This window comes from Spinacia oleracea, chromosome 4, assembly GCF_020520425.1.
Source record: "Spinacia oleracea cultivar Varoflay chromosome 4, BTI_SOV_V1, whole genome shotgun sequence".
NCBI classification, from domain to species: domain Eukaryota; kingdom Viridiplantae; phylum Streptophyta; class Magnoliopsida; order Caryophyllales; family Amaranthaceae; genus Spinacia; species Spinacia oleracea.
In genome coordinates this window covers 54,966,150-54,993,193 of record NC_079490.1, presented here as the reverse complement: position 1 = coordinate 54,993,193, position 27,044 = coordinate 54,966,150, and the positions used below count along the sequence as shown (strand labels likewise).

Genomic DNA, 27,044 nt, shown 5'->3' with positions numbered 1-27,044 from the left:
AGCGTAATGTATGATTGCGTGTGACAAACAATGTTAGAAAGCCAACGACCTTAAAAATTGCCCCAAACATTCATAAACCAATTGGCCAAAGAGTTATACCGAAATACGTGTTCCGCAAACCCGAACGATCGCCACAAAAATAAGCGACACTCGGGATGGCCTGTAACGGATCCCACGAACGCTGCATAACGCGTAAAGGACGTTATAAGGCAAGCACGCAAAATTGAAGTCGCAAAAACAAAAGTATACGGAAATAGAGAACGAGAACCAGCCAGGGACCCATTTTCAACGCCCCTGGCTGGGCGCCATAATTTCTCACGCCCTTTGCTGGGCGCTGAAGTTGCTGCTTGGCCTTTTGGTCAGGCGCAGCAGCCTCGGTGCCCGCGCAAAAAAAATATGTAGCAAAAATGAACCGTTCGTAAAAATTGCTGCAAGGGCGTATGAAAAGCACTCGATTCTTAAAGCGACTAAAAAATATATATATAACTCTTCGAGTCGTTGTTAGGCCTCCTACGACGACAATGCTCGGCACCAAAACCGAACATGCCGATAACTATGAATGTCACAATGGGAAAGTGTTTCGAAAATCCAAAGAATGACCAAAAGAAAGAACCAAAAGTGTACCAACAAAAGAAAGAGCAAAAAAACCAATAGAGAGAGTCAAAGTCTAGACTAAGTAATGCTTGAAACTTTGGGGCCTAAACTTTAGCTTATCTTATGCATAGGGCTGGTCCTGCCACTTGGTGCCGATCTGAAAATCAAAGGTTAGTGCGTCTCGAAGCTACATCACCGACGCAAGGTTTAGTAACTCCAGGTTCCGTCCGTCATCCCTCATTTCAAGGATCTCCGCTTCCCCAACCTCGATTCGCACCCTCAAACATGTCTATAGAAGAGCTACAGAACCAAATGGCCCAAATGACCCAAATGACCCTACTCATGAACCAACTGAAAATGGAAAACGAATCCTTAGCGGTTGCGCAAGCCAAACATTTTGCATTACTGGTCATTTGGTATCCTGAAACCGAATTAGTCCAAAAATTCGTTGACAACCTGGACCCAATTTACAAACCACATCTTAGATACTTGGGCCTTGATACCTTCAAGAGGGTTTATGATGTAGGAATAAAGATCGAGGATGACCCCACACAAACAATACAAAGTAAACCTGCATACAAAAGCAACGCCTACAACAGGGGCAACACATCCCAAGCCCAAGAGGTCCATGCTGTGGAAGAAACCCCAACCCGAAGGAGCCCGGGAAGGTGGACCCGAGGTCGAAAGTTTGCCCCACTCGGGTCGACTATAGTACAAGCTTTCCAAAGACTAACCAATCAGGGAAAACTAAGGCCCATAGGCCCCACACCCGACCCTCCAGTCAAAAATAAGTACTGGGTCGAGGGCGCTCGCTGCGAGTTCCATCAAGGGAATGGGCATGATACTGAAAACTGCTGGAATCTAAAAAACACAATCCAGGATATGATAGAGGATGAAATAACACCTCTCCCCAACGTTAGCAAACCCAACAACAACAAGAGCCCACTCGGTTCTTGTCACATCTCTCTTGACCAACCAGAAAATATGAACTTTGACCCTACGGCGTATATTACGCCCCAAGGTGCACCACTCGCCATGGTCCCTATGGATCAAATCGAGAGAGAAGTGTGCAGTGTGTGGGATGATGATGCTGAAGATGTCTACCTGTCTCAAATATCGGGCCAGGACCTCTTCACTGAAACTTGGCCCAGATCTGAAATTTCCCATGATTGTCATACTTTGGATGAGGCACCTCACCTCACCAAGACCAAAACAGCTGAAATATTGGACAACCAGGCTCTATGGACATTGTTTAACGAATCGAGGCCTACGGAGGACGAGACTGTGATGACTACCCTAGCTTTACAAGATGAAGGTTTCGATCCAACCCGGTTAATCTCTCCTGCATCAACACTAGAAGAGATCGAGAACGGATGGGTGAAGACATGTCAGTGGGTCAACGCAAAAGGAATAGAATTCAAGATGAGTACCGGTGAAGCACCAAAGTTTCACGAGACTAAACCCAAGGCTTGAGCCATATAGAGCACCTTAGTAAAAAACGCCTAGTAGTTCTTTAGATTGGTAAATAAAATAAATAATAAAGGCTTTAGATGTTCCTAAGACCCCTTGGAATATAGGTTAATTTTATTTCAGTGTGTTTTCCTTAATTTCCAAATTAATAAAGGCGTAATATTTCTCCTAAAAACGTTTATTCTAACACTAAATAAACACCAAACGTACTTGCAAATACAAAAACAAAAAAAGGGCAGCCCACTCTAGGCCCAATAAACAAGGCCCACTCGGTCTTGAATCGTGACATCGAAATTCATCAAACCCCAAAATGAACCACATTATCATATTACCAAAACATGAGGGTCTAACCCATGCAACCCAAAGAAATCAAAAGGAAATCAAATTCAAACAATACAAATGTTGCTCAAGAAAAAAACTCATAAAAAATAGACACCGCCCCTCGCATCGACACGCACCTCAGCCCACTCAAAAGCCTATAAAAAGATCTTCATATCTTTCACACACTAACCCCATTCTCAAAACCGTTTCGAGTCACAAATAGTAAAAATTAATCCGGACAAAAATGCGTCTCACGCTAACAGTAAAAAAGCCTCCGAAATAGCCTCAAAATTGATCTTAATACAAGTAAAAAAGTAAAGCACAAAACAAAAAGAAATAAATGCAAGAACATGTGAAGCAAAGCGTCAAAAAAGACCGCCCAAAAGTCATTTTCAGCGCCCAGGGCTGGGCGCCGAAATCATTGACGCCCCAGCCTGGGCGTTGAAACTCTCTGCCTGCCTAACTTTTTTCAAGAAGTGCTCGTCATTTTATCCGCACATAACGGAAAAATAATGAACACTTGGGGGGTACAACACGTATCCAGATATGCGTACCAAAAAATAGCCGTACAAAAAACACATGGAATTTCATTTTTATGAACAGATACGCGGCTTACGGCAAAAAAAAAAAAAAAAAAAACAGCAGACTAAAATAATGATAATACTTCACTCATTTTACCGATTAAATAATATGTTTCCACCTCAGGGCATATTTATTAAAATTCGGCATCCTAGAATTTATTCTAGCTAGAACTACGCGCGACCTGTTTCTAACAAAGATACGTAGGCAATCCTATTCATGGATTCGGTCCAATCAAGTAAAAAAACATATATACATTGTGCAAAAGTGTTAGACATATAAAAAAGAGAGAAGCAAAAATGAAAGTAAAAATAAAATACGCCTTTATTAAAAAATCATAAGAAGGAAAACAAAAGTGCTAAGAAGAAAAAAAAAAACAAACACAACTGAAATAAATAAAGGGCACCTACACCCTAGCAAGAACTACACTACTCTAGTTCTTCCGGATCATCAAATAAAGTCTTGTAGAGGGCAATGTTCGCAGGATCCACCCCCACAGTCTTCCGCGCTGCCCCTATATCAATCTCCATAAGTATCGGCTCCTGGACACTAACTTCCAAAGATGCCAAGGCTTCAGAAACATTCTCAGTTTGAACAGTTATAGCCTGCTCAGCCTCAAGGGCACAGACAATGGTGGGAGAAGGATTATCAACATCAACTAGATTAGTCACTGTTTCTACAGGCGGCTGAGCCTTCCTAACCCATACATTGTTCCGGCGACGATCTCCGCGAGTGCTTGCATTTCTTTTAGCAATGGCAGGCCCCTTCATGTTAGACATCTTCTTAGGCCTAGAACTGGAACGGGGAGGAACTTCCTTTCGCTTTCGATCAGGACGAGCTTTCACAGTCTTAATACCATGGGTGCGAGGATTGGCAGAATCACGGCCCTCATATCTAACCCGAATACGAGGTATCAAAAGCTCAGCCGGCTCCCCATTTCGAGCCTCGGTCCTCACAGCTTTATCATCGGAGCTCATCCACAACTTGTAGTTTTCAGAAAGACCCACAAAGCCATTTGTAGCTACGGCCCAACGCGAGAGACCATCATAATACTTAGCCCATGCTTGAACCCGTGCTTGTGAAAAGGCCGCTACTTTAGGTGGTACCGTATCAGAAAAGGGGATAGTCTGCCTTAAGCCGTATTGACGCATGACTCGGTAAGGAAAAATATAAATGGGCCGGGATAGCCCCAACAAAGAAACATAAACCGATACATCGGAACCACCCGTCATAGTAGTCAAACCCCACCACGGTACCACCCACTTAATAGAACAGATACCATGAGTAAAAAAGGAGGCCCACTCGACCTCGTCCTGGCCTCGGTGCAAACACTTCCGGTTACCCAAGGCTATAGGGCGATAGTGTTTAGGATCGGCAGGAATTTTTAAGAGCCTAAGTCGTTCCATGAGCCAAATCTGCAAAAAACGGGTACGATCAGATCAAAAAATAATAAATAAACAAACGAAGCCTGGGGCGCAGTTTCAACGCCCAGGACCAGGCGCCGAAAATTCTAACGCCCAGCCCTGGGCGCTGAAGCTCAGCTTCAGGCAGGACGAGTAAAAAAGAATGCAAAAAAAAGATGCGCAAGGAAAAGATCGATTACCTGCAGTAATAGGTGGCTCCCCTTAAAATATTCAGATTTGGCATCCTTCTTCAGTTCATCCGCACTCAGCAAAGTCTCGGCAACAACCAATGGTATGATAGAATAGCAGCTTTCCATCTGGCTTATCAAGGGGATCAACCTTATGTCACCGAACTCACCATTGTTATTCGACAGCAAATAATGATTCAACAAGCAAAATACAAGGGCTCGAATGTTCAATTTTTGTTCAGTCATATTTTTACTAGGTCTAAAGTGGTGTTTTACAAGCTTTGCCAAATTAACCTCATCACCTACAACAATCTCAGCAAGCATGTTAGCATCTAGTCCTAGGAAAGCCCCTATGGTTGTTTTACCCTCTTCAATGGTGCCAGGAGTGGCAAGAGTAGCATTAGTAGGATAACCAAGGATCGCGGCAAATTCGTCTGGCAAAGGACATATTTCGTTGCCCCGAAAGACAAAAACATGATGATCGGAATCCCAAAAGCCTAGGGATGCATGCAGGAAGTCATAATCAATATTAATTTGTTGTAAGCCTAAAAGTGCCTCTAAGTGGTATTATTTCAACAAAGCCTTTTCTGTAGGAGTAAGGGCTCGTAGCCAACGCCTAACAGCCCGTTGGAGTGAGAAAGGAGGAATCGACATAACGAAAGCAAGGAGTGATTAAAAACGCAACAATTACAAGAGAGAAGGAAATTGAGAGTGATAGAAAATAGGGACGTATCTAGCCCCTATATATAGCTGAAGACATCAAGTGACATCCTGATCCCATTCGGAAACGCGTAAAGAAATCCGAAAACCAAAAATCTCCAGGAGAGGACTTTCAGCGCCCACGGCTGGGCGCCGAAATAATTAACGCCCTTCGTTGGGCGCTGAAAATGCAGCCCAAGGCTCAGATTTCATAAAACGCGGAACAGGAAAGGACTTCAAACCGTGTTGCTAGACACGAGGCCCTGTTGCAATCCAGATCAAGCCCAAAAGCACCTTTAGCACCAAAATAGCAAAAATGAATGTTAAAACTTGGTCGAAACTTATACTCGTCTCATGGAATATATGTGTACACTTTTTAAAAAACAAATATGAGCAAAATAAATATCAAGGTCATTCTTCGAAACACCAAAAAATATTGTTAAGACGTTGGTTTCTCAAAATGAAAAATATTTGTTTGTCAAAAGATTAAATCCGGGCCAAGCTAAACTGGATATTATTGGAAAATAAGCTTTGTCGCCCGGAAACTGAAGTCGCACTCCACGACTTCGCCAAAATAACACATCACTATAAAGGTCGCTCGCACATACGAGCACAACCCCAAACATGATCAAAAGACGTTATAAAATACGTACCTCTCTTGGCGGAAAATGACCGACAAGCCCAAGTGCTTGGGGGCTCGGGAAAAATATATACCCCAACAAAGAGCGTGCGGAGTCAAAATCATATTCCCGGACTACGTTGCACGCAGTCCCATGTTTGGATAATCTCAAAAGAACGGATTTCGACCTCAGAGAAAGGTCGTCGTTGACACTTGTACATGGTCCTCTGATCAAAGACCAAGTGGTGGCAAAAAATCGAGCCGTAAAGACTAGCTCAAAACCACAAAAGAAGACGATCACGAAACAAAGGTCCGTCTAAACCCGTTGTCAACCCACATTCAGGTTACAACTAAGTCCAAGCATCCCTCGAAAGAATTCGCTCCTACAAAGAATGAATAAAAAAGAAATTCTCAAGAGAAATCACAAGAAAAAAAATGAAATAGGGACTTGTCCACCTCAATCAGGCAAGACCGCGGCACGCGAATCCCAAATCAAAAAGACGAATTCAGGTTCGCGCACCTCCAGCAAGCGGGGCGTCCACCCTTAGCGGACAGGGCTCGCCTACCCTCAGCGGGCGGGGTCTGCGTCACTAGCCGCGCAGGTCCTCAGTTTTCGAAAAATAGAATCTTCAAAAAAACAAAATGAAACAGGTTCGCCATCTTTAGCCGGCGGGGTCTACGTCACAAGCCGCGTAGGTCCTTATTTTCAAATTTCAAAAACAGATTCGTCCACTTCTTTCGGACGGGGTGTCCACCCTTAGCGGACAGGTTCGCCATCTTTAGCCGGCGGGGTCTACGTCACAAGTCGCGTAGGTCCTTATTTTCAAATTTCAAAAACAGATTCGTCCACTTTTTTCGGACGGGGCGTCCACCCTTAGCGGACAGGCTCGCCATCTTTAGCCGGCGGGGTCTACGTCACAAGACGCGCAGGTCCTTAGTCGCTGCAGCGATAACTTTTTCTGGTTTTCCCTTTTCCAAAAATTAAAAGGATTGGTTTTCCGTTTTTTCCAAAAAAGAGCGATGTGCTGGATTTTCCTTCGTTTTATGTCCTGTAAAAACAAGGGGGTTTTCTCGTTTGGCTAGCCCTGAAAATGAGAATCTTTAAAAACATTTTTACCTCGTGGTTGGGCTTGGCCAGGCCCAATTACACTTTATAGTTTTGATTTCGAAAACATCTGTAGCTACTCCCAATGACAAAGTGAGGTAGTTTCTACCCATCTTTAGATACTTCCAATGACAAAGTGAGGGAGTTTCTATACTATCCGTTGACAAATCCCAGTGACACGTGAGGGATATGTCGACACTTCAAGTGATGACCCTTAAGTCAAAGGTTATCACTCGGGGGCTCGTGAGACCCTCGCAAAAACAGGTCACCATGACTTGTGTGACGCACTCCGCCTAATACTTTGACCATCGTCTTACTCCAAGACTCAGTCAAAGTGGGGGCTAACTGTAGACACCTACTTTTGTCCCCATTCCCGAAAGGGAAGGTTCGATGATGAGAACATAAATCTCCACTTGACAACGCATCTCCTATAAAATAACGAATCTCAATTCCCCTTTTCATTTCACCCGAAACCTGCTATTTATGGAAACCTGCTAAAAATAGTAACTGCCGTAATGGGTAGTTGTTAAAAGTGGCAAGTCATAAAATATAAAAACCTGTCAGAATTAGGTGTTGCACTCCAACATAAATCCTAAATGAGATAGAAATTGCGAGAGAATCCTATTCCTAATACGATTCGAAAATAAGAGTCACGTATTGATTAAAATCCTAACGAGCCTAGAGTTCGTAACGGGCCCAGACGCATTCCGTCATAAAATTAATACGCACTAAAAGACTCGATTAAGTCTCATACACTCCGGATTCTATTAGTCCGAATCTGACAAAGAAACGGCCCAAACATCAATTTCAACGCCCAGTCCTGGGCGCTGAAATTGTCTGGATCCTATTTTCAACGCCCATAGCTGGACGCCGAAATCTTTGACGCCCAGCCCTGGGCGCTGAAAATACCTGGGACGTGTTCTTTCCTAAATCTTCGTGGGTTAGAGTTCTACAATTCTATCTTCCACGAACTCTTTTCTATAAATATAGCCCCAAGTTCGACGTGAAAAAGACAACACACAATCATTATTCTGAGTATTGACTCTAAACCCCTAAGCCTAAGCCTCACGCTGCAAAACTGATCACGCGTTCTGTCGCAATCGATCCAAACAACGAACAGAACGTATCCTGTCCCGTAATTTGAGATTCGTTAAATAAAAGGAGAAATAGCAAAGTCAAAGTGGTTAGTTTTCTGAGAACCGTGACGCACCTCTCAAGGGTGCGTCGTAATGTGTCCCTTTTCCATGGTTTAATTGCTTTTCTCGCCATCTTATGAACTGTTAAACTAATTAAATCTGATTATTCTATCACGCCTAATAAAGATAATATGTTGGGAAATTGGATTATCATGCTAGGTCCCTTAAAACAATCTAAATCAGATAATCTCGCTCGATCTAGTACTATATGTTGCATATTGTTAAAATCAACTCAGATTAGTTTAATAGTTAACGCATGTCCTTTCAATTATTTATGCTGAGCTAGTAAGGATATCCTGCCTCTGGAGTTATCGAAGAGCGAGTACTCCTCTCGGTAGTTACAGTCCCCCGAACCCTCAATCTCTACCTTGCGGGTGTATGTTGAGAGATCCCCACACCAGGGATCACAAGGGAACCTACGGCCGTCGTGGTCAAACATAATTGCACTCCCTTTATGTCACGATAACCGGGTTTTGTCAATTTTTCTCATTGTCGTTAAAAACTGAATGGCGACTCCTATATTACTAGTCAATTGGGTGTAAACTCACAGGAAATCCAATTACACTTGATTTGACAAAAAGAAACGTCACACCCACGAGGGACAAGGTCATGCATTAGCCTCGTGCTTTTTCGACCCCCTCACAGATGGCGCATGATGCTTTTCCGGAGTATTATGCAGCTGTAAGCGTCCTTGTACTTTTTGAAATTGGTTGTAGCTTTCTATTTCTAGAAATTTATTTTGAATTTTGTATGCAGGCGCCTCGGACGAGAGTACGTCGTTGGATGCTGGTGATTGATTCTTTAAAGAGCCATTGTGTCAAGCTGACCAAGAAGCTTGCTGGCCGGGATAGAGAGGTGAGATTATTGCCTATAAGGTGTTTTGTACTTTTGAAACTTGTATATGGATATCTGATGCTTGAATTTTGAATCTTGTATAGGAGCGTCGTCGAGGTCGCGGGGATTACGTGGACAGGGGTCCCCCAGTTGATACTTCGAGAGAGCAGACTGAGCGGAGCTTACACTAGAGGAAAAAACATCATAAGTTGCCCTTAAAATAGGCTTATAGGTTGCCAATTGCAAGGGCAACATATGGGGGGGTCACTTTTGTGAAATTATCAAAGGTTGCCCTTAACAAGGGCAACTTATAATCTTATAAGTTGCCCTTGTTTGCAACAAGGGCAACTTAAGTGAAACTTATAAGTTGCCCTTGTCGCATACAAGGGCAACTTATAAGCTTCACATAAGTTGCTCTTGTTTGAAACAAGGGCAACTTATAAGCTGCACATAAGTTGCTCTTGTTGCAAACAAGGGCAACTTTTGAGTTTTTTTTTTTTTTTTTTAAAAAAAAAAACTGCAATATAATTCCTGGTATTTTGCAATATAAAATTCTGCATTATAATTTATAGAATACTGTTTCACCAAACATCATCTTGACATTCCTCAAAAATGATAAAAATTTCAAAATTCCAATAATATTTCCGAATTAATTCAAATGTAATTAATATAACAAAATAATGTAAGAGTCACGAATAACTACAAGCCTGCTCTAATTATTACACTGAGGGTAATTCACAATCGTTGAAGTAAGTAGCCCACTTGTCTCGAACTTCATCCAACTCCTCTTTGGTGAAGGGCCCCTCCCTTGGAGTTGTGAAAACCTTTAAAAGAACAACGTACATGCAAACCAATAAATTAAATTAAGTTTCATATGCGAAAAAAGAAATTATATTGGTCGCGAAAACAACTATCTGAGTGTACTAAGATTCATTTCAAGTTCTTTATGCACATCTAAGTCTCACTTAGCTCGATATAGATCATATTTGGCCAAAAATGGCACTTTCGATCCCAAATATCAAAAAATGTACCTAAGTACACTTTTAAATCTTTTTCATGATTTATATGATTAGTTATATGTTTATAAGACTCATTTCAAGTTCGTTATGCACACTTATGGGTCATTTGGGTCGATATAGGTCATTTATGGCCAAAAATGGCATTTTCGATCCCAACTACCAACAAACGAACTATTTCCACATTCTAACCCTTTTTCATGATTCATATGATTAGTTATATGTTTATGAAACTCATTTGAAGTTCGTTATGCAAGCCTAAGGGTCATTTGGGTCGATATAGGCCATTTATGGCAAAAAATGTCATTTTCGAAACCAACTACCAACAAACAAACCTATTTCCACATTCTAACCCTTTTTCATGATTCATATGATTAGTTATATGATTATAAGACTCATTTCATGTTCTTTATGCACGCCTATGGGTCATTTGGGTCAATATAGGTCATTTATGGCCAAAAATGGCATTTTCGAACCCAACTACCAACAAACGAACCTATTTCCATATTCTAAACATTTTTCATGATTTATATGATTAGTCATATGTTAATAAGACTCATTTCAAGTTCGTTATGCACACCTAAGGGTCATTTGGGTCGATATAGGTCATTTATGGCAAAAAATGGCATTTTCGATCCCAACTACCAACAAACGAACTTATATCCACATTCTAAACCTTTTTCATGATTTATATGATTAGTTATATGATTATAAGACTCATTTCAAGTTTATTATGCACGCCTAAGGGTCATTTGGGTCGATATAAGTCATTTATGGCCAAAAATGGTATTTTCGATCCCAACTACCAACAAACGAACTTATATCCACATTCTGAACCTTTTTCATGATTCATATGATTAGTAATATGATTATAAGACTCATTTCAAGTTCGTTATGCTCGCCTAAGGGTCATTTGGGCCGATATAGGTCATTTATGGTAAAAAATGACATTTTCAATCCCAACTACCAACAAACGAACCTATTTCCATATTCTAAACGTTTTTCATGATTCATATGATTAGTTATATGTTTATAAGACTCATTTTAAGTTCGTTATGCACGCCTATGGATCATTTGGGTCGATATAGTTCATTTACGGCCAAAAATGGCATTTTCGAACCCAACTACCAACAAACGAACCTATTTCCATATTCTAAACATTTTTCATGATTTATATGATTATTCATATAATTATAAGACTCATTTCAAGTTCGTTATGCACGCCTAAGGGTCATTTGGGTGGATATAGGTCATTTATGGCCAAAAATGGCATTTTCGATCCCAACTACCAACAAACGAACTTATATCCACATTATATGATTAGTTATATGTTTATAAGACTCATTTTAAGTTCGTTATGCACGCCTATGGGTCATTTGGGTCGTTATAGGCCATTTATTGACTATATCGTCAAAATATGACATATAACGATCAAACGAGCTTTAAATGTGCATGAATTGACCAAATTAGATGAGAATGAGGATTGATAACGTAATACTAAGTATATTAAACATGTAAAGGGTTAAGAATAACTATTTTGGTTCATTAGATGAGTTGGGAGCGAAAATAGCTATTTTAGTCAAAATATGACATAAAACAATCAAATGAGCCTTAACTGTACATAACTTGATCAAAGTAGATGATATGAGTATTGGAAACCTAATCATAAGTATGTTAAACATAAAAAGGGTTTATAGTACCTATTTTGGTTCATTAGTTGAGAGTTGGGAGGGAAAACGACCATTTAAGTCAAAATATGACATAAAATGATCAAACGAGCCATAAATGTGCATAACTTGATCAAAGTAGATCAAATGAGTTTTGGAAACCTAATAATAAGTATGTTAAATATTAAAAGGGTTTATAGTACCTATTTTGGTTCATTAGTTGAGAGTTGGGAGCGAAAACAACCATTTAAATCAAAATATGACATATAACGATCAAACGAGCCTTAAATGTGCATAACTTGATCAAAGTAGATGAAATGAGTTTTGGAAACCTAATAATAAGTATGTTAAACATTAAAAGGGTTTATAGTACCTATTTTGGTTTATTAGTTGAGAGTTGAGAGCGAAAACAACCATTTAAGTCAAAATATGACATATAACGATCAAACGAGCCTTAAATGTGCAAAAATTGACCAAAGTAAATGATAATGAGAATTGAAAACCTAATACTATGTATATTAAACATGTAAAGCATTTATTATACCTATTTTGGTTCATTAGTTTATAGTTGGGAGCTAAAACAACCATTTAAGTGAAAATACGAAATACTGATCTGCTACTTTAGAAAACATTGGGGGATGATACAATGTAAGCAATTGTTTTATTCTAGAAATTTCAGTTGATCATATATTTAAGGAGATGATAAGTTATTGAATCACTAGCTTGCTTGAAGTTTTAGCCTTTCCATTCTTATTCTCCACGAAATCTTGCTTGCCCTTATTTTAGTTTATCTAGCTCTAGGCTTAGTTTCACTATATTCTCCCATTTTATTCTATTTTTCTTCTATATAGCTCTAGGATTTGGGGATTGCTAACTGCTAAAGCATGCAGCAACAACAGCACAACAACAACTGCATGCAGCAACAGCAGCACAAAAGCTGCAACATGCAACAACAACAACGACTGCTAACTGTTGTGGCTATGTTGTGCTCTACCATGGCTCTGCTGCTGATGTAGTGGGAGTGTTATTTTTCTGCTTGCTGATCAGTAGTAGATCAGTAACAAGAACACGGCAGATTAGTAACAGATCTATATTTCACAAGCAATGGGCTTCAAGCAATAGAATACACAATCACAATTAAGTAAATCACAATTAGCAGATATGTTTGATCTATCTGTATCAATATTAACACGAGGAATAAGCCAAGTAGAAGGTTGTTGTAACATATTAGAAGATACAAGCTGCATATATTTCCCTCTAGGGGAAAAACGAATACTCAGGTTTTAATTTAAATTCTACTTTAGGCAGTCAAAATCAATGGCATTGGAGTTTACCTACTGCTATACGAACAAATTGAGTCTAGGAAAAGATGCAGAGCTATCCTGGTGAGCAGTTGAGTTGTGCCTGAATATGCCTGAGATACTTTTAGCAAAAGAAGAAGCTGAATTGACCCTAGTTAGATCCGCATACCGCTTTCTGAACTTTCCATACATGCTGGAATGTATAGCACAATGAACCAAATAACTCAGCACATATCATTAAGGTAAATTAAAGTAGAAGAATGTCTTGATTTTGTGATCTGATAGCATGTCAAAATCCAGCAATTAGAGTACATATAGGATATTTTTACACATCAAATTTGCTTCTGGTAAAGTTCTCATGTGAATAAGAAAGAAGGAAAATTTGGTAATATTAATCCAACCTTTGTCCGATTTTCCTTTATTAAGCCCACTTATGACATATTTTTTAATAATCCCACCTTTGCTACCCGACGACTTTTATTGAGCCTAAAAGGTCATAAACCTGTTGTAGGCGGTAATATATCCCTACGTGGTAGTACTCTCACTCGATATATCCAGTCATCATCATAAATTCATCACCATCTTGTTGACTTTTTCACCAGTTATCGGTCACTTAAGCCCAATAAAAGTGGTTGGGTAGTAAAGGTGGGATTATTAAAAAATATGTCGTAGGTGGGATTAATAAAAGAAAATCGCCCAAAGGTTGGATTAATATTACCAAAATTTCCAAGAAAGAATGGTTTCAAGGACAATTTAAGTAAAGGACACAACACAAGTTATAAGTCATCAAATACCTAAAATGAGGGGAATATCCACCAACATGCAGCAAATCACTAATTCTTGTTGAAGGCAATGCAAACACAGAAGAGACATCAGTTGCTTATCTACTACTGCTGATCTGATCAGCAGCAGATCAGTAGCTGATCAGATCAGAGATTGCTCAGATCAGCTGTTGATCTGCTGCTGATCTGATCAGCTTTTGATCTGATCAGCTACTGATCTGCTGCTGTTGATCTGCTGTTGATCAGATCAAAAGCTGATCAGATCTGCTACTGATCCTTCTGCCTACTCTTACTTTGATATATAAAGAGAGAGAAAGGAGAGGAGAGAAGTAGTCAAACCTAGACTTGCAACTGAATTCTTTGCTAAGAAATATATGAACCTTAAGTGAAACTAGCTTTCGGAGTATCCCATTCACCATGTTCCCTGCACCTGGTCTAAGAGCAAACTTGGCAAGATTCACATTCTGCAATGCAGCCTAGTAGTAAGAACAAGTGTTTGAAACTCTGAACCTACAGAACATAAGAAAGGCTCTAATTTCACCAAGAAAATTTGAAACCGGATGATGCAACCTTCTGCAGTTGCACATGCATTCAGGTTACCACAAACATAGCCATTGTTTGCAAGCACGGACGCACGTACTAGCTAAAAGGAATTATAATATCAAAAAAGGCATCTCCAGCTAGTAACTCTAACGATCCAACAGTATGCAATTATATCTACTCCATATCAAATCCCAAAAAGTAAAAGGTATATCTATGAGACATGAATCAAGTAGCACAGGTGAGTAACAACTAACCTCGTCAACAACAGCATATGGTGGCATTTCCGGTTTAACAATCTCATAAAATCCAATCCTAAGAATCTAGAAACAAAAATAAGTGCAAGTCACAAGGCATAATACAATGAAGACATAATAATAATATAGGGTCAAAACATGTATAACAGTTATAACAACTACACCTTCACAACCAGCTAACAAATAAAACACTCGGAAAATCCATTACATACCGAACATAAAAGTTTCACTCACACTATTTCCAAAAAACAAAGTTAAGTCTTGGCAGAACCGCATATGAGTGATATACCTATAATAGCAGAGGCTCCATGTTCCTGAAGGATATTTCATCATGGCACAACGAAAGAATCAGATAATCTAGATATTTTCTCCAACGAATTGCACCACCAACAATGTTAGTAACCTACAATGTCAAGATATTAGAAGCAACATTTCCCTTCTACAGAATAATACAAAAAGCTTTATGCACAACGTCTTTAGTTCTTAGGTTCATCAATCTGGCTCGAGGTGCAAAAGGAGTTCGTAGCTGTATTCAGAATAAACATCTATAGACCTTGATGGGAAAGTTGAAGTTTGAGCATCTCAACTAAAGGAACTCGTTTGAGTCCAAAAACCATTAATGTTTGTAGTTCTTAGGTTCATCTACCCGGATAAGAGTCGAGGAGAAAAAAAGCATGCAGGTGTTCCTCAACTTTTTTCCAGAATAAGCATCTAAATGCCTTCGATGGAGAGTAAAGGTAAGATAATTTTCACTCAAGGAATGCTACCGTTGTAAGGTGGGTCATAAGTTTACAAAGGAGAGTAAGAGTGTAAGACCATTCTGAGATCTCTTTCTTCTAGGTCTCTGGTGCGGAATCCAAGAGTTCTTTCGACATATTCCATCTCGTTGTTCCCTGAACCCTTTCCTCTCTCATTTAGAAGATCGGCACTAACTGCCTAGAAGTATCCATAATGGTCCTGTAGTTCCTACCCTAAAATAAATTCTTACCACAACAAGACAAAAGGTCCTTAGAACATCATCTCGTATACGAACCTAAACTATAAATATGATTCAAAATAAAATTCCCAAAAACGCTCAGAAACAATAAACCGAAATAAAGAGAAAACCTAAAGGCAATATGGAAGTGAACATGCGAATCAGTACATTTGGAATATCAGCATAAAGAATGCTATGAACACACTGTCGATATGCAAGCTGCAAGTCTTCACCTAACAGCAAGTTAAACGAACAACTATTAACGCAACAGAGTGACAAACGGCCTAACTCCTAAGGGACTTTACCATTCTAGAACAGACCGAAAAGGAAACTATGAGCATATCTTTGAAATTTGTCACATTATAGCTTGACGCTCTCTATCAGAATCTACTTGAAAAAGATACATTTCTATCTTTCAACAAGTGACGTTATAACCTCCAACCAAAAAATAGCCAAATGCATGATCAACACCACACCCCATTCTCTCTAATATAACTTTTCATAGACAAATTCCTAGCACTAGCCTGAGTTACTCATAATCTTCATTCTACGAAGCGCAGCTATGTGGCTCTCCAACCTAATGACAGCATCGAGGCATCAAACTGAGACAGAAATCATACTAATAGAACATCTGAAACCACATTATTCATAAGAACCTCTCGACATTTTATTATCAGTTCATATCCACCTCACTCTCACTCTCACTGTCAAAGCACACAAACAGCAAGACAACCAGCAAGGTAGCAGTACAGGAAGCAAGCATCAGCAGCAGAATTCAACACTAACGAACAATTTGCATCATCTAAAACACCAACTTAGAACAGAACACTTATCATACTACTAATCTTTAATTATCAGTAAATTAATTTTTCCAATTGTAATTTTCCCAAATAATCACCAATCAATCGACCTGCCAATTTTTGGAAAAAAAGGTTGGAAAAGAGTGATTGAATGAGTGTGACATAGACAAAATGAAATTCGATGACGACGGGAAGGAGTTAGCAAAGAGACGATGGAGGAAATTAGCAAGGAGACCATGAGAAATCGGACCAAAGATACAGAAGGAGGCTACTCCCCATCTAGTTAAATTCTGCAACAAAAATATGCAAAATAAATCAATTAACTTAAAAGCAAAGATCTCGAATTTCGCCGGTCACCTGAGAAGGAGGAGAGAGCCGGTGGCTTCGCCGGTCAACTGTAGGGAGATGGTTCACATGTGAGAGGAGTACCTTGGCTGCAGGGAGTAGAGAGCAGCGTTGGTTTTTTTTGTTTTTTTTATTTCCTAAGTTAAAGGCAACGTTTGTTTGTTGAGAAAATTTTAGATTTTAATTTATTTATTTTTTTTAATTTTTTTTGTTCTTAAAGGTTGCTCTTGTTAGATAAGGGCAACCTTTGATGAGCAACCTATAAGGATTTTTCCTCTAGTGTTAAATCAGGGCCGCGACCTAGTGCTGGTGCTCGTTAGAGGCATTCGGATGTTGGTAGGGGAGATGTCCCTTATGTTCCTGCTAAGCCTGGCAGGTACTCGTACTCTTTTGGAGACGCAGGCGGCCAGATGCCTTTCATGCCTTCCTCCGGTGTTCATTTTGGAGCGAGCAGCTCTCAGCCTTGGAGTGCGGAGTCTTGGGCTCAGTGGTACGAGATGGAACGGAGGCGCCAGTCTTACGATTTTGAGATGCAGCGTCGGTTTGTGGTGACCCAGCAGTCTTATCAGTATCCTCCCTATCAGCAGAGACCTCAGCGACCTTCCGCTACCCTCCGGATTTCAGAGCAGGGGCCTACTACCCTTGGGATGGAGCTTGACTGGGAGTTGGAGCAGTATGTGAGCCGAAACAGGACCAAGGAGCCTGTGATCGAGCCTATGATTGATGATGACTAGGATTGATCCTGGTGGTAGCGAGTCTTAGCTTTGCCTTGGTTGGGCTTTTGTATGGATATTTTGTATGGATATTTGTAGTTGTATTTGTTCTTGGATTTGTATGGCTTGAATATTTGAATCTTGGATTTTGTATTTTGAACTTGTATGATTTGAAATTTGTATGGTGTGTTTTTTGGATTGAATTTCGTATGCGTTGTGTGTGAATTGAAATTTGTTGCTACATGTATGCATGCAAAATGAAAAAAAATTGCCCATTTTTTCGGGTGTATAAACCCAATATAAGCCCCGACTTTGACTGAGGTTTTTTTGGTTAGAGAAAGCGCAAGTCAAAGTATATTCAACTTTTGCTTATGCATATGCTGACTCTGAAAAAAGAAATTGCCCATTTTTTCGGGTGTATATACCCACTATAAGCCCCCACTTTGACTGAGGTTTTTTGGTTAGAAAAAGCGCAAGCCAAAGTATATTCAACTGTTTCTCATGCTTATGCTGACTCGACTTAGGACACCAGTCTAGAATGCTTTTGACCTTTTGAACAAATTGACCCAGAAATGACCCGAGTATTAATTCGGACTGCTTGAAATTGCGCGGCTTGCGGCTTCTGGGACATTCGGCATAAATCATTGGAGCTGATTTGGTTGTACAATGCCATTAGGAGTCTGTACTTGGAGTCATAAAGTGGACGTTGAGCTAGTCCTTCTTCCAGGCCCTGCGCCTGGCGTAGGCTAAGGCACCCAGCACAGGTGGTCCTTTCGAGTACCACCATAAGTGCTGGTTTTTGTATAAATAGGGAGCATTCCGGAACATATTTCTTGCACCGAACCTTCTCTGCTCTCTAACCCTCTACTTCTTCACAAAAAGAAAGCAAATGGTTGTATCCTTTGAAGATTCCTTGAACTCTTGGCTTGGTTCGTTAGGCAAGATGGAGAAAAGAGAGCTGGACGACATGCATCTTGGGTGCTCGCCTCTCTCCGATTTGTGAAACTCGACATGCATTTCATTCATGCTTCTTTGGAGGCTTGGTATCCACCACGTCTTCCGCTTTGGAAATAACGAGGTATGTCCCCTCCCTGAGGAGTTCAGTGCTATACTGGGGTGGCCCTTTATGATGGATCCTTGCATGCCTAGTGTTGAAGAACACTTTTTCTTGGCTTTTGAGAGGTATTTGGGCTTGAAGCCCCCGCTTTTGAGTGCTGTTGTATATGACCGAGGGGTGGATTTCTCCATCCTTGTTGCCTATTTTGCTGGTCCTGATGTCCCCAAGGTCTACCGCTTGAGGGCCTTGAGTTTTTGTATCTTTGCTCGCTTCCTCTTTTCGAAGCAGGGGTTTGGCAATTGGGATGCCTCCCTCATAGAGATCGTGGAGCAGTTCTCTTGTGGTAGGGAGCCAATGCCGCTTATGATTGGCCAGACATTGTTGGGCCTTGATATGCTGAAATTGGACCCCTCTTCCATGCCATCTGGAAGCCCGGTGCTACTCCAAGTAAGGGTCTGGAGTTTCTTGTATATTGAAATTTGTACTTGTATTTAGAACTTTGAATTTTGAATTGCTTCTTGTATATTCCCCAAGGTCTGACTTATGGAGAGACTCATGTTGGTGGCACCACCAGAGAACACGACAAGCTATAATAGGAAGGGATTTACTGTGCGTCCCATGATGTACGACCGGCTTTCATTGGACGAGTGGCGCTGCACACTCTCGGATATTGGATCTTGTATCAAGTGGGTTGTTCCTTTGTGGGGAATTGCTGCTATGAGACATGCACCTGGCCCTACTGCTTTGAGGGTGCCTAGCCTTTCGATGTTAGTCTTATACTCTCCTTCTCGAGTGATGAGACAATATGGCTTGCAGCAAGATATCCAGGATTGCGTTGAAGAGCATCCAAAACCTGTTGTACTGAATGCTGATCGGCTTGCAGTTTGGAGGCGGTATTGGGTCGTCAAACCATTCCTGAACATTCAGTTCGCACCCGAGCATATTACTCTGTCCGTGGGGTATATTGTATGGATGAAGGGTCCAAGCTAAAGGGACATTTCTCTTTCCGGACCGTGGGAGTCCGAGGTTCTAGAACTAGACGCCCTGCATCAATTGATTTTGAAGAAGGTGACGGGAGTGTGGCTCGTGTGGTGCTTGACCGTTCTGGGTCCAAAGGAGGTTCGTCATCCTCCCGTCTCGGAAGACTTGCAAGTTCCTTCTCCCGCCGCCTGGGCAAGGGGAAGATTGATGAATAATTGCAAGGAAGGGCCAGGGGATAGTACTCAAGGTGTCGAAACTTAAGAGCTTAGTCGCCTAACCCCAGATCTTTGTAGGCTTGATGTGTTTGATATTGTATTTGTAGGAGATGGTGTTTCAGAGTGTGTTTTGAAACGTGTTTAGTGGAAGTGAAAAGGCTTTGAACTTTGGTTCACTTAATACCAACCTTGTAATCGAATTAATGTGGTTGTGGGAATTTCTTCTGAAAGCTTTTGAATTGAATAATTGAATTTTGAACTTTAAGTTTTGATTTTTAGGATGCCCTTAATTGAGGAAACTTTGATTTTTTTTTTATTAAAGTGGTCGGGCCTCGGAAAGAGGTTTTCTACGTTTCACGTTAAGGAATCAGGCCGAACGTAGTTCTAACATATATAACTTTTTGAATTTTGATTTTTGAATTTTGAATCTTGAATTTAGACATAGAATTTCTTGAACTGATCCAGGTTCGTCAAAGAACCGAACTCATTCTATAGGGGGTTTTTTCGTACTTTCCTTTTTTTTGTATTTCCCCTACGAGGCTTTGTATGTTTTTGGATTTCGAAGGAGTCGCCACCAAACAATTTTAAGGATCCCGTTTGGAAAGACCAAAATTGACTCTTTAGTGGATAAGGCATTGAATCTTAGAAACGGATGGGTGAGATCCGGGCAAGGGAAATGCTTATTCCACGAGCTTTAAAAATTGTATTCAAGCACATGACAAGAAGCATTTTCGAATAACCCTAGTCATGACACTACGTGGGTTTGAACTTTGAATTTAGAACATAGAATTTCTACGTGTATCGTGACCACTTCGCTTTAAAGTTAATTTGAAGGAACCTAAGGCCGATTTGTCCAAGAAATTATCTTTGTTAAGCGTGATGTAACTTTGAATTTTGTTGGATTTAGCATGTGAGGTGATGAAAGCAATAAACAAGTAAAGCAACATCACAAGAAGTAAATGAATTATTAAAAGTGCGTACAAAACCACATCACCTTGAAATAAAGAGTGCGGAATTGAAATAGAAGGAATAAAGGTGCAATATTGAAATGCGATATTGAAAGGTGCGATATTGAAATGCATTATTGAAAGGTGCGATATTAAAATGCGTTATTGAAAAGTGCGATATTGAAATGCGTTATTGAAAGGTGCGATATTGAAATGACGATATTGAAATTGCGATATTGAAATAACGATATTGAAATTGCGATATTGAAATAACGATATTGAAATTGAGATCCGAATGCCAAACGACTACTTAATAATAAGTGCGTCTGACACGGATTCAATTCTAAAAATCTCAACTTTAGGATGAGTTGATCATCCAAAGTGTCTTAGATTTTGATTGTTGAAATTGAACTTTGAACATTGAACATTGAATCTTGAATATTGAAATTGAACATTGAACTTAGGAGTCTTGAATCTCAAAGATTAAGCCTTTTAATGTTGAAAAGGCTTCACCTTTAATGTGCTCCATAACTTGAAAATGATTCTAGTTTTAGGAAGTGATTACAAACAACCTTAAACATCATAGAATCTTGAAAATGAGACTTGTATTTGAACATTGAAATGTGTAGTCTTGAATCTCAAAGATTAGACATTTTAGTGTTGAAAAGGCCTCACCTTTAATTTGCTCCATAACTTAAAAATGATTCTAGTTTAAGGAAGTGATTACATACAACCTTAAACATCATAGAATCTTGAACTTTGTACTTGAATCATAAAAAGTATAAAAAATATGTGATTGTTGTAAGTAACACTTTTGAGAGCAAAAGTGTCAACTTTACTAATCATTTTGGAAGAAAAATTGAATCTTGCATGGCATAATTGAAATGGTGTTTTTGGACAATCATTTGGAGAGGGTTTCAAGTATGAAACCTCCCCAAAGATGACACCTTTGTATCATTTTCCTAGTTACCCAAAGGTATGAACCCTAAGTGGTAACATCATTGAATTTTGTATTAGATATGTAGAAGGATAGAATACATTGTAGATTTGAGTAGGGATTCGGAATTACCTAGTTAGGGTTAGGTTGGATTTCCGATTAGTGCTCCCAATTGCTTGAATATTTGAAATTGCATAGGAAATTTGTAGATTGAAAATTGATTTTTGTATTTTGATTTTGAGATTGGATTTCGAAATTACGACATTCTATTTCTGATTTTCTACCCTTAAATGCTTGGAAATCAGGGTTTAAATAGAAAATTAGATGGCTAAACGCCAAATGCCAGCTGCGCCCAGCACAGGGCCCTGCGTCTGGCGCCGCTGACGTGGCTCAGGAAACGCCAAAGCAAGCACGATGACGTCGTCCTTGCATTTGTCTTTTGTGAATGTACCTTTGTACGAATAGTCGACTGTTGCCACGTAGTGAATGCTTAATGATTAAGGCTTTGATTTTGCGACTAAAAACAAGCCGTTTTCGAGTTTTTTAATTCGGTTTTACGGGACGGTGCCCGACTTGCTCGGTTTTGTGGGTCGGCGCCTGAATTTTGATTGCTTAGTGTCATTTCGACTGGAAAAGGCCTTGTAAAGCCAATGGAGAGGTCCATTTGGTGAGATTGTGTTTGGATTTTGAAATTGATTTTTGGAAATTGAATTTTGTACCGAGTTCCGTAATGGGAACGCGCTTGGGAATTGGACTTTGGATTTTGGATTTTGGAATATATTTTAGCAATTGGGACTTCCGAATGGAGTTGTACCAACCACCTAGAAAAGATAATAGTATCGTCATCATCCCATAGGGGAGACACGATTTAGGTGTCTACAGAAGCCCCCACTTTGACTGAGCGTTCGGTTAGGAAAGCGATAGTCAAAGTTTTTGAATAGGGATGGAGACGGTCAAGATGTTCTGCAATCAAGACCATTCTTTGTACGCCGGTACCTGCACAAGAAAAGCGTTAGGAAAAAGGATAGAGTCTACCTCCGTGCGATTGTGACGACTCTGATTTGTTCTTGTACTGCTTTTCCACCTTTGGTTTAGAACGGAACTTGGCATCGAAAATTTTGAATTTTGAATCTTGAATTTTGAATAGCCGGAGTTGATCCGCTGGGGATGTGTCCACTGGGGGAAGAGTTTTTTATTGACTCTTAAGATCTTGAAATTTCGGCTGACTTTCCTAGAGCTTGGGTCCGTTTGGAGTCGAACGCCTGAATTCTTGTATTTTTCGGACTTTGCATTCTTGAAATATTTATCTGTTGATGTTGGAGAAACAGATGTATACTCGTATTTTCGGAAGGTAGTATGATTTGATGTTTGATGCCTGATGCAGAAAACCGTAGCAGCAAAGTACGTGCAATCAGCACGGAGGACCGCGCGGAGAATCTTCCGCGCATGCACAGAGGCGCTGTGTCCGGCGCAGGGGCCCGCGTTCAGCGCAGGGCAGGGTTATAAATATCCCCCTTGTCGTGCCCTTAGAATAGCACTTTCATTTGCTTTTCTTTCTCTCTCAAAGGTCGACTACTCTCCCCTTGATCTTGTTGCTCTTGCCTTTTCCATGTATGTATTTCATGTTTTGTTTATGAAATAACTTCTAGGGTTGCATGTAGTTTCGATTTTTGTACTTGAAATATTTTGTTGATATGATGCTTGTATGGTAGTAGGCTTCTTGTATCTTGTAGGAAGAAAATTGTTTGGTAGCCACTTGAACTTGAACTGTTGGAACTTTGTAAAATTTTGAACTTTTCTTTCTTTTGAATTTTGTACTTGGCATTTGTAGATAATGACCCAATTGGTGATTTTGTCGGGTCTATTGTAAGAAAGTAGGCTAGGATAGCCTAGACGTTGTTGTAGAATCTTGAATATCTGCTTCGGCATGGATAGCCTAGGCGTTGGTGTAGAACTTGAATACCTGGTTCGACATAGATGGCCTAGGCGTTGGTGTAGAACTTGAATACCTGCTTCGGCATGGATAGCCTAGGCGTTGGTGCAGAATTTTTTTTTTGAAGTAGAGGTCCCTGGCTAAACTTGTATTGACACTAGGCATTTTTGGAATCTTGATTTTTGTACGGGCTAGTATGAGATAGCCCCCAGGCTGGAATGTTGATTTTTGTATTTCGAATGCTTTAGCATGCCTCGCCATACTCGGAGGAAGCTAGTCGAACGCTCGACAGTTCGAGCAGCTATGGAGGATGCTTCGGATAATGAGGCGGCGGCGACGGACATGCCAGCGCCGGGCATGGTACCACGGGCAGTACCCACCTTCGAGGGCACCGGATGGCATCCCTCGGATCTCACATTTCGACCAGAGTTCCATCTGTCCTAGCGGCCACGCGCTGGCTTGGTGAGTTTTGGTACTGTATTTTGAACTTGTATAGACCTGAACTGATCCACCCACTTGTAGGCTGACGGGGAGGCTATGCGTACCTATTGGTCTTTGAGGGATCTTTGTATCGTTTACCCGATTGTCTACGACGTCGAGGAGACTCGAGCGATCTGGACTCAGACGGGTTTGGTTCATTTCTAGGAGGCTTTGAGAGGCGTCCAAGGGAAGATGGGCGTCAAAGCCTGGCTGCAGGCCCTGCTGGAGCGGTGGTGGGATACCACCAACACTTTCCATATGGCATGGGGGGAGATCACCATCACCCTTTCGAGTTTGCTATGATCACGGGCCTCCCTTTTTCCGAGAGGGAGGTGACTTTCGATTCCGGCTTCAAATGGCAATCGGAGGGGGTCAAGGCTTTGATTGGCCCTGTTGCTGATTTGATTACAGATAGCGGGTCCTCCGCTTCCGTGGAGGTGATTTGGCTGGGATTCACAGGACGGACATATCCGCATAGCAGAGGGTTCGGCTCTTCCTCCTAGCCCTTGTGAGTAGAGTGATGGCCCCGGGAAGGAATAGCCGTGTGCTGGTTGCCTTCCTGGGAGTCTTTGAGCGACTTGAGGGCTGTTTCAGGCCTCAACTGGGGTGGTCTGGCATATAGCCACCTTTTGTATGAAATGAAGAACGCCTCCCGGACTACACCGGAGAGCAAGGCGAGTGTAGCTGCTTTGTGGAGCGTGCTGGAGGCATTTGGAACTCCTTCTATTTTGTATTTTGTACTTGTATGTTTGTATCTTGAATTTTGTATGCATAGGACTTGATGGATGCCCTTGCTTTCTTTTGAAGATTTTGGCGTATTATCACTTTCCGAGCTTGACGCCGGCTCGCCCTAAGGGTGCGGCTTATCCGTTTGATGCCTCTTGGGAAGGAGCGGTGCGTAGCAATGTGTCTTTGGCGACCTTCCGCAAAGCCTTGCGGGTCTTGCAGGTATGCCTTTGTACTATTCCGGATCTTTGTACTTGTTGTATTTGTATATTTGTCCGAGATGTCTGTTTTGTAGGTGGTTTGGCGTCCTTTTGATGATGCGCCTACACCAGTTTCGGCCATGCGGGCCTATTACTTGTTTGGACGGCGGGTCTTGCTCCCGGGGGTGTATCGCCATATGTGGTATCTGGGGGAGCGGGTGTCTCTTCAGCATAGTACGAGAGGCAGGCTCGTCCCTATGGATCCTCCGGAGACCATGCTGGCGAAGGTTGAGGATGTTTCCAAGCTCTATTCGGAAGCAAAGGAGATTGGAGGCGAGTCTATTTTTCTCCCTTGGAAGAGCTTTATAGATAGGAGGGGCCGTTATGGTGACCTTTTGACGAGACTCGCTCCACCTGTACGCTTCGTACCGCCGGTGAGCTTTGAATTTGAATTTTGTATTCTTGTATTCTTGTGTTCTTGTATACTTATATTCTTGTACTTTTGTATGATCGGATCATTGTATGTGTTCTTCTAGGAGGAGGAGGTCGACCCTGAGGATGTTTTGTATGCTGACATGGTCATTCGCTATGTCGACTCGGATGGAGAGCAGGTGGAGGTCACTGTTCCGGTGGCTTCTCCTCCACATCGGATGGCGTACGACGTTGTACCGGAGTATTATGCAGTTGTAAGTACCTTTGTATTTTCTTGAAATTGATTGTAGTCTTGTATCTGGAAATTGATTTTGAATTGTGTATGCAGGCGCCTCATGTGAGAGTGCTTCGTTGGATGCTTGTGATTGATTCCCTGAAGAGGAATTGCGTCAATCTGACCAGGAAGCTTATTGGCCGGGATAGAGAGGTGCATTCATCGACTGTGAGGGTTTTGTATTCTTGAAACTTGTACATGGATATCTGATGATTGAATTTTGAATCTTGTATAGGAGCGCCGTCGAGGTCGCAGGGGTTCTGTGGATAGAGGTTCCCCGGTAGATACTTCGAGAGAGCTGATCGGGCGGAGCTTAGGTCGGGGCCCGGGTACTAGTGCTGGTGCCCATCAGAGGCATTCGGATGTTGATAGGGGAGATGTTCCCTTTACATATGCTGAGCCCACCAGGCATTCGTACTCTGCTGGAGGTATGGGCAACCAGGTGCCTTTCACGCCTCCCCCTGGTGCTTATTTCAGAGCGTGTAGCTCCCAGCCTTGGAATGCAGAATCTTGGGCTTACTGGCATGAGATGGATCGGATGCGCTAGGCCTATGATTTCGAGATGCAGCGCCGGTTTATGAAAATTCCAAAGCCTTATCAGTATCCACCCTATCAGCAAGGAACTCAGCGCCTTCCGGTACCCTTCACATTTCAGAGCAGGAGCCAGCTACCCCTGGGACAGAGCTAGACCAGGATCTGGAGCGCTATATGAGCCAGAGCAGGAACAAGGAGCTCGTGATTGACATTGCTGCTGATTGACTTCTACTTCCGGATCATATTCTTGCACCAATCCTTCTCCGCTCGTCTTTGACTTCTACTTCTTCACAAAAAGAAAGGAAATGGTTATATCCTTTGAAAACGCCTTGAACTCTTGGCTTGCTTCGTTAGGCAAATTGGAGAAAAGGGAGCTTGATGACATGCATCTTGGGGTGCTCGTCTCTTTCTGCTTCGTAAATCTTGACTTGCATTTCATTCTCGCTCCTTTGGAGGCCTGGGATCCTATCTGTCTTCCGCTTTGGAAACAACGAGGTATGTCCCCTCTCTGAAGAGTTCAGTGCTATATTGGGGTGGCCCTTTATGCTAGAGCCTTGCATGCCTAACGTTGAAGAACACTTTTTCTTGGCCTTTGAGAGGTATTTGGGCTTGAAGCCCCCACTTTTGAGTGCTGTTGTATATGGCCGAGGAGTTGATTTGTCCCTCCTTGTCACTTACTTTGTTGGGCCTGACGTCCCCAAGGTTTTCCGCTTGAGGGCCTTGAGTTATTGTATCTTTGCTCGCTTCCTCTTTTCGAAGCAGGGTTTTGGAAATGGCGATGCCTCCGTAATAGAGATTGTGGAGCAGTTTGCTAGTGGCAGGGACCCAATGCCGCTCGTGATTGGTGAGACATTGATGGGCCTTGATATGCTGAAGTCGGACCCCTCTTCCTTGCAGTGGGGAAGCCCGGTATTACTCCAAGT

The 27,044-nt window shown here is 41.4% G+C and overlaps 1 protein-coding gene across 29 annotated transcripts; it reads right to left on the bottom strand.

Moving 5' to 3' along the window:
• Positions 1–9,568: 9,568 nt before the first annotated feature.
• Positions 9,569–17,246, bottom strand: LOC110798644 (uncharacterized). Of its 29 annotated transcripts, XM_056826601.1 has the most exons (7): positions 16,705–17,031; positions 14,806–14,974; positions 14,572–14,637; positions 14,114–14,238; positions 13,787–13,831; positions 13,026–13,185; positions 9,569–9,832 (listed from the first exon to the last, which is right to left on the bottom strand). In XM_056826601.1, the coding sequence occupies exons 2-6, from the start codon at positions 14,902–14,904 to the stop codon at positions 13,032–13,034; spliced, it is 489 nt and encodes a 162-aa protein (XP_056682579.1). In that variant the 5' UTR covers positions 14,905–14,974; positions 16,705–17,031; the 3' UTR covers positions 9,569–9,832; positions 13,026–13,031. The 29 variants fall into 29 exon arrangements, 9 of the variants coding, with proteins under 9 accessions (XP_056682579.1, XP_056682582.1, XP_056682578.1 ...); XM_056826600.1 differs by lacking the exon at positions 9,569–9,832 and having other exon boundaries at positions 12,863–13,185; positions 16,705–16,952; XM_056826603.1 differs by lacking the exon at positions 9,569–9,832 and having other exon boundaries at positions 12,863–13,185; positions 14,806–14,885; positions 16,705–16,952.
• Positions 17,247–27,044: the final 9,798 nt, after the last annotated feature.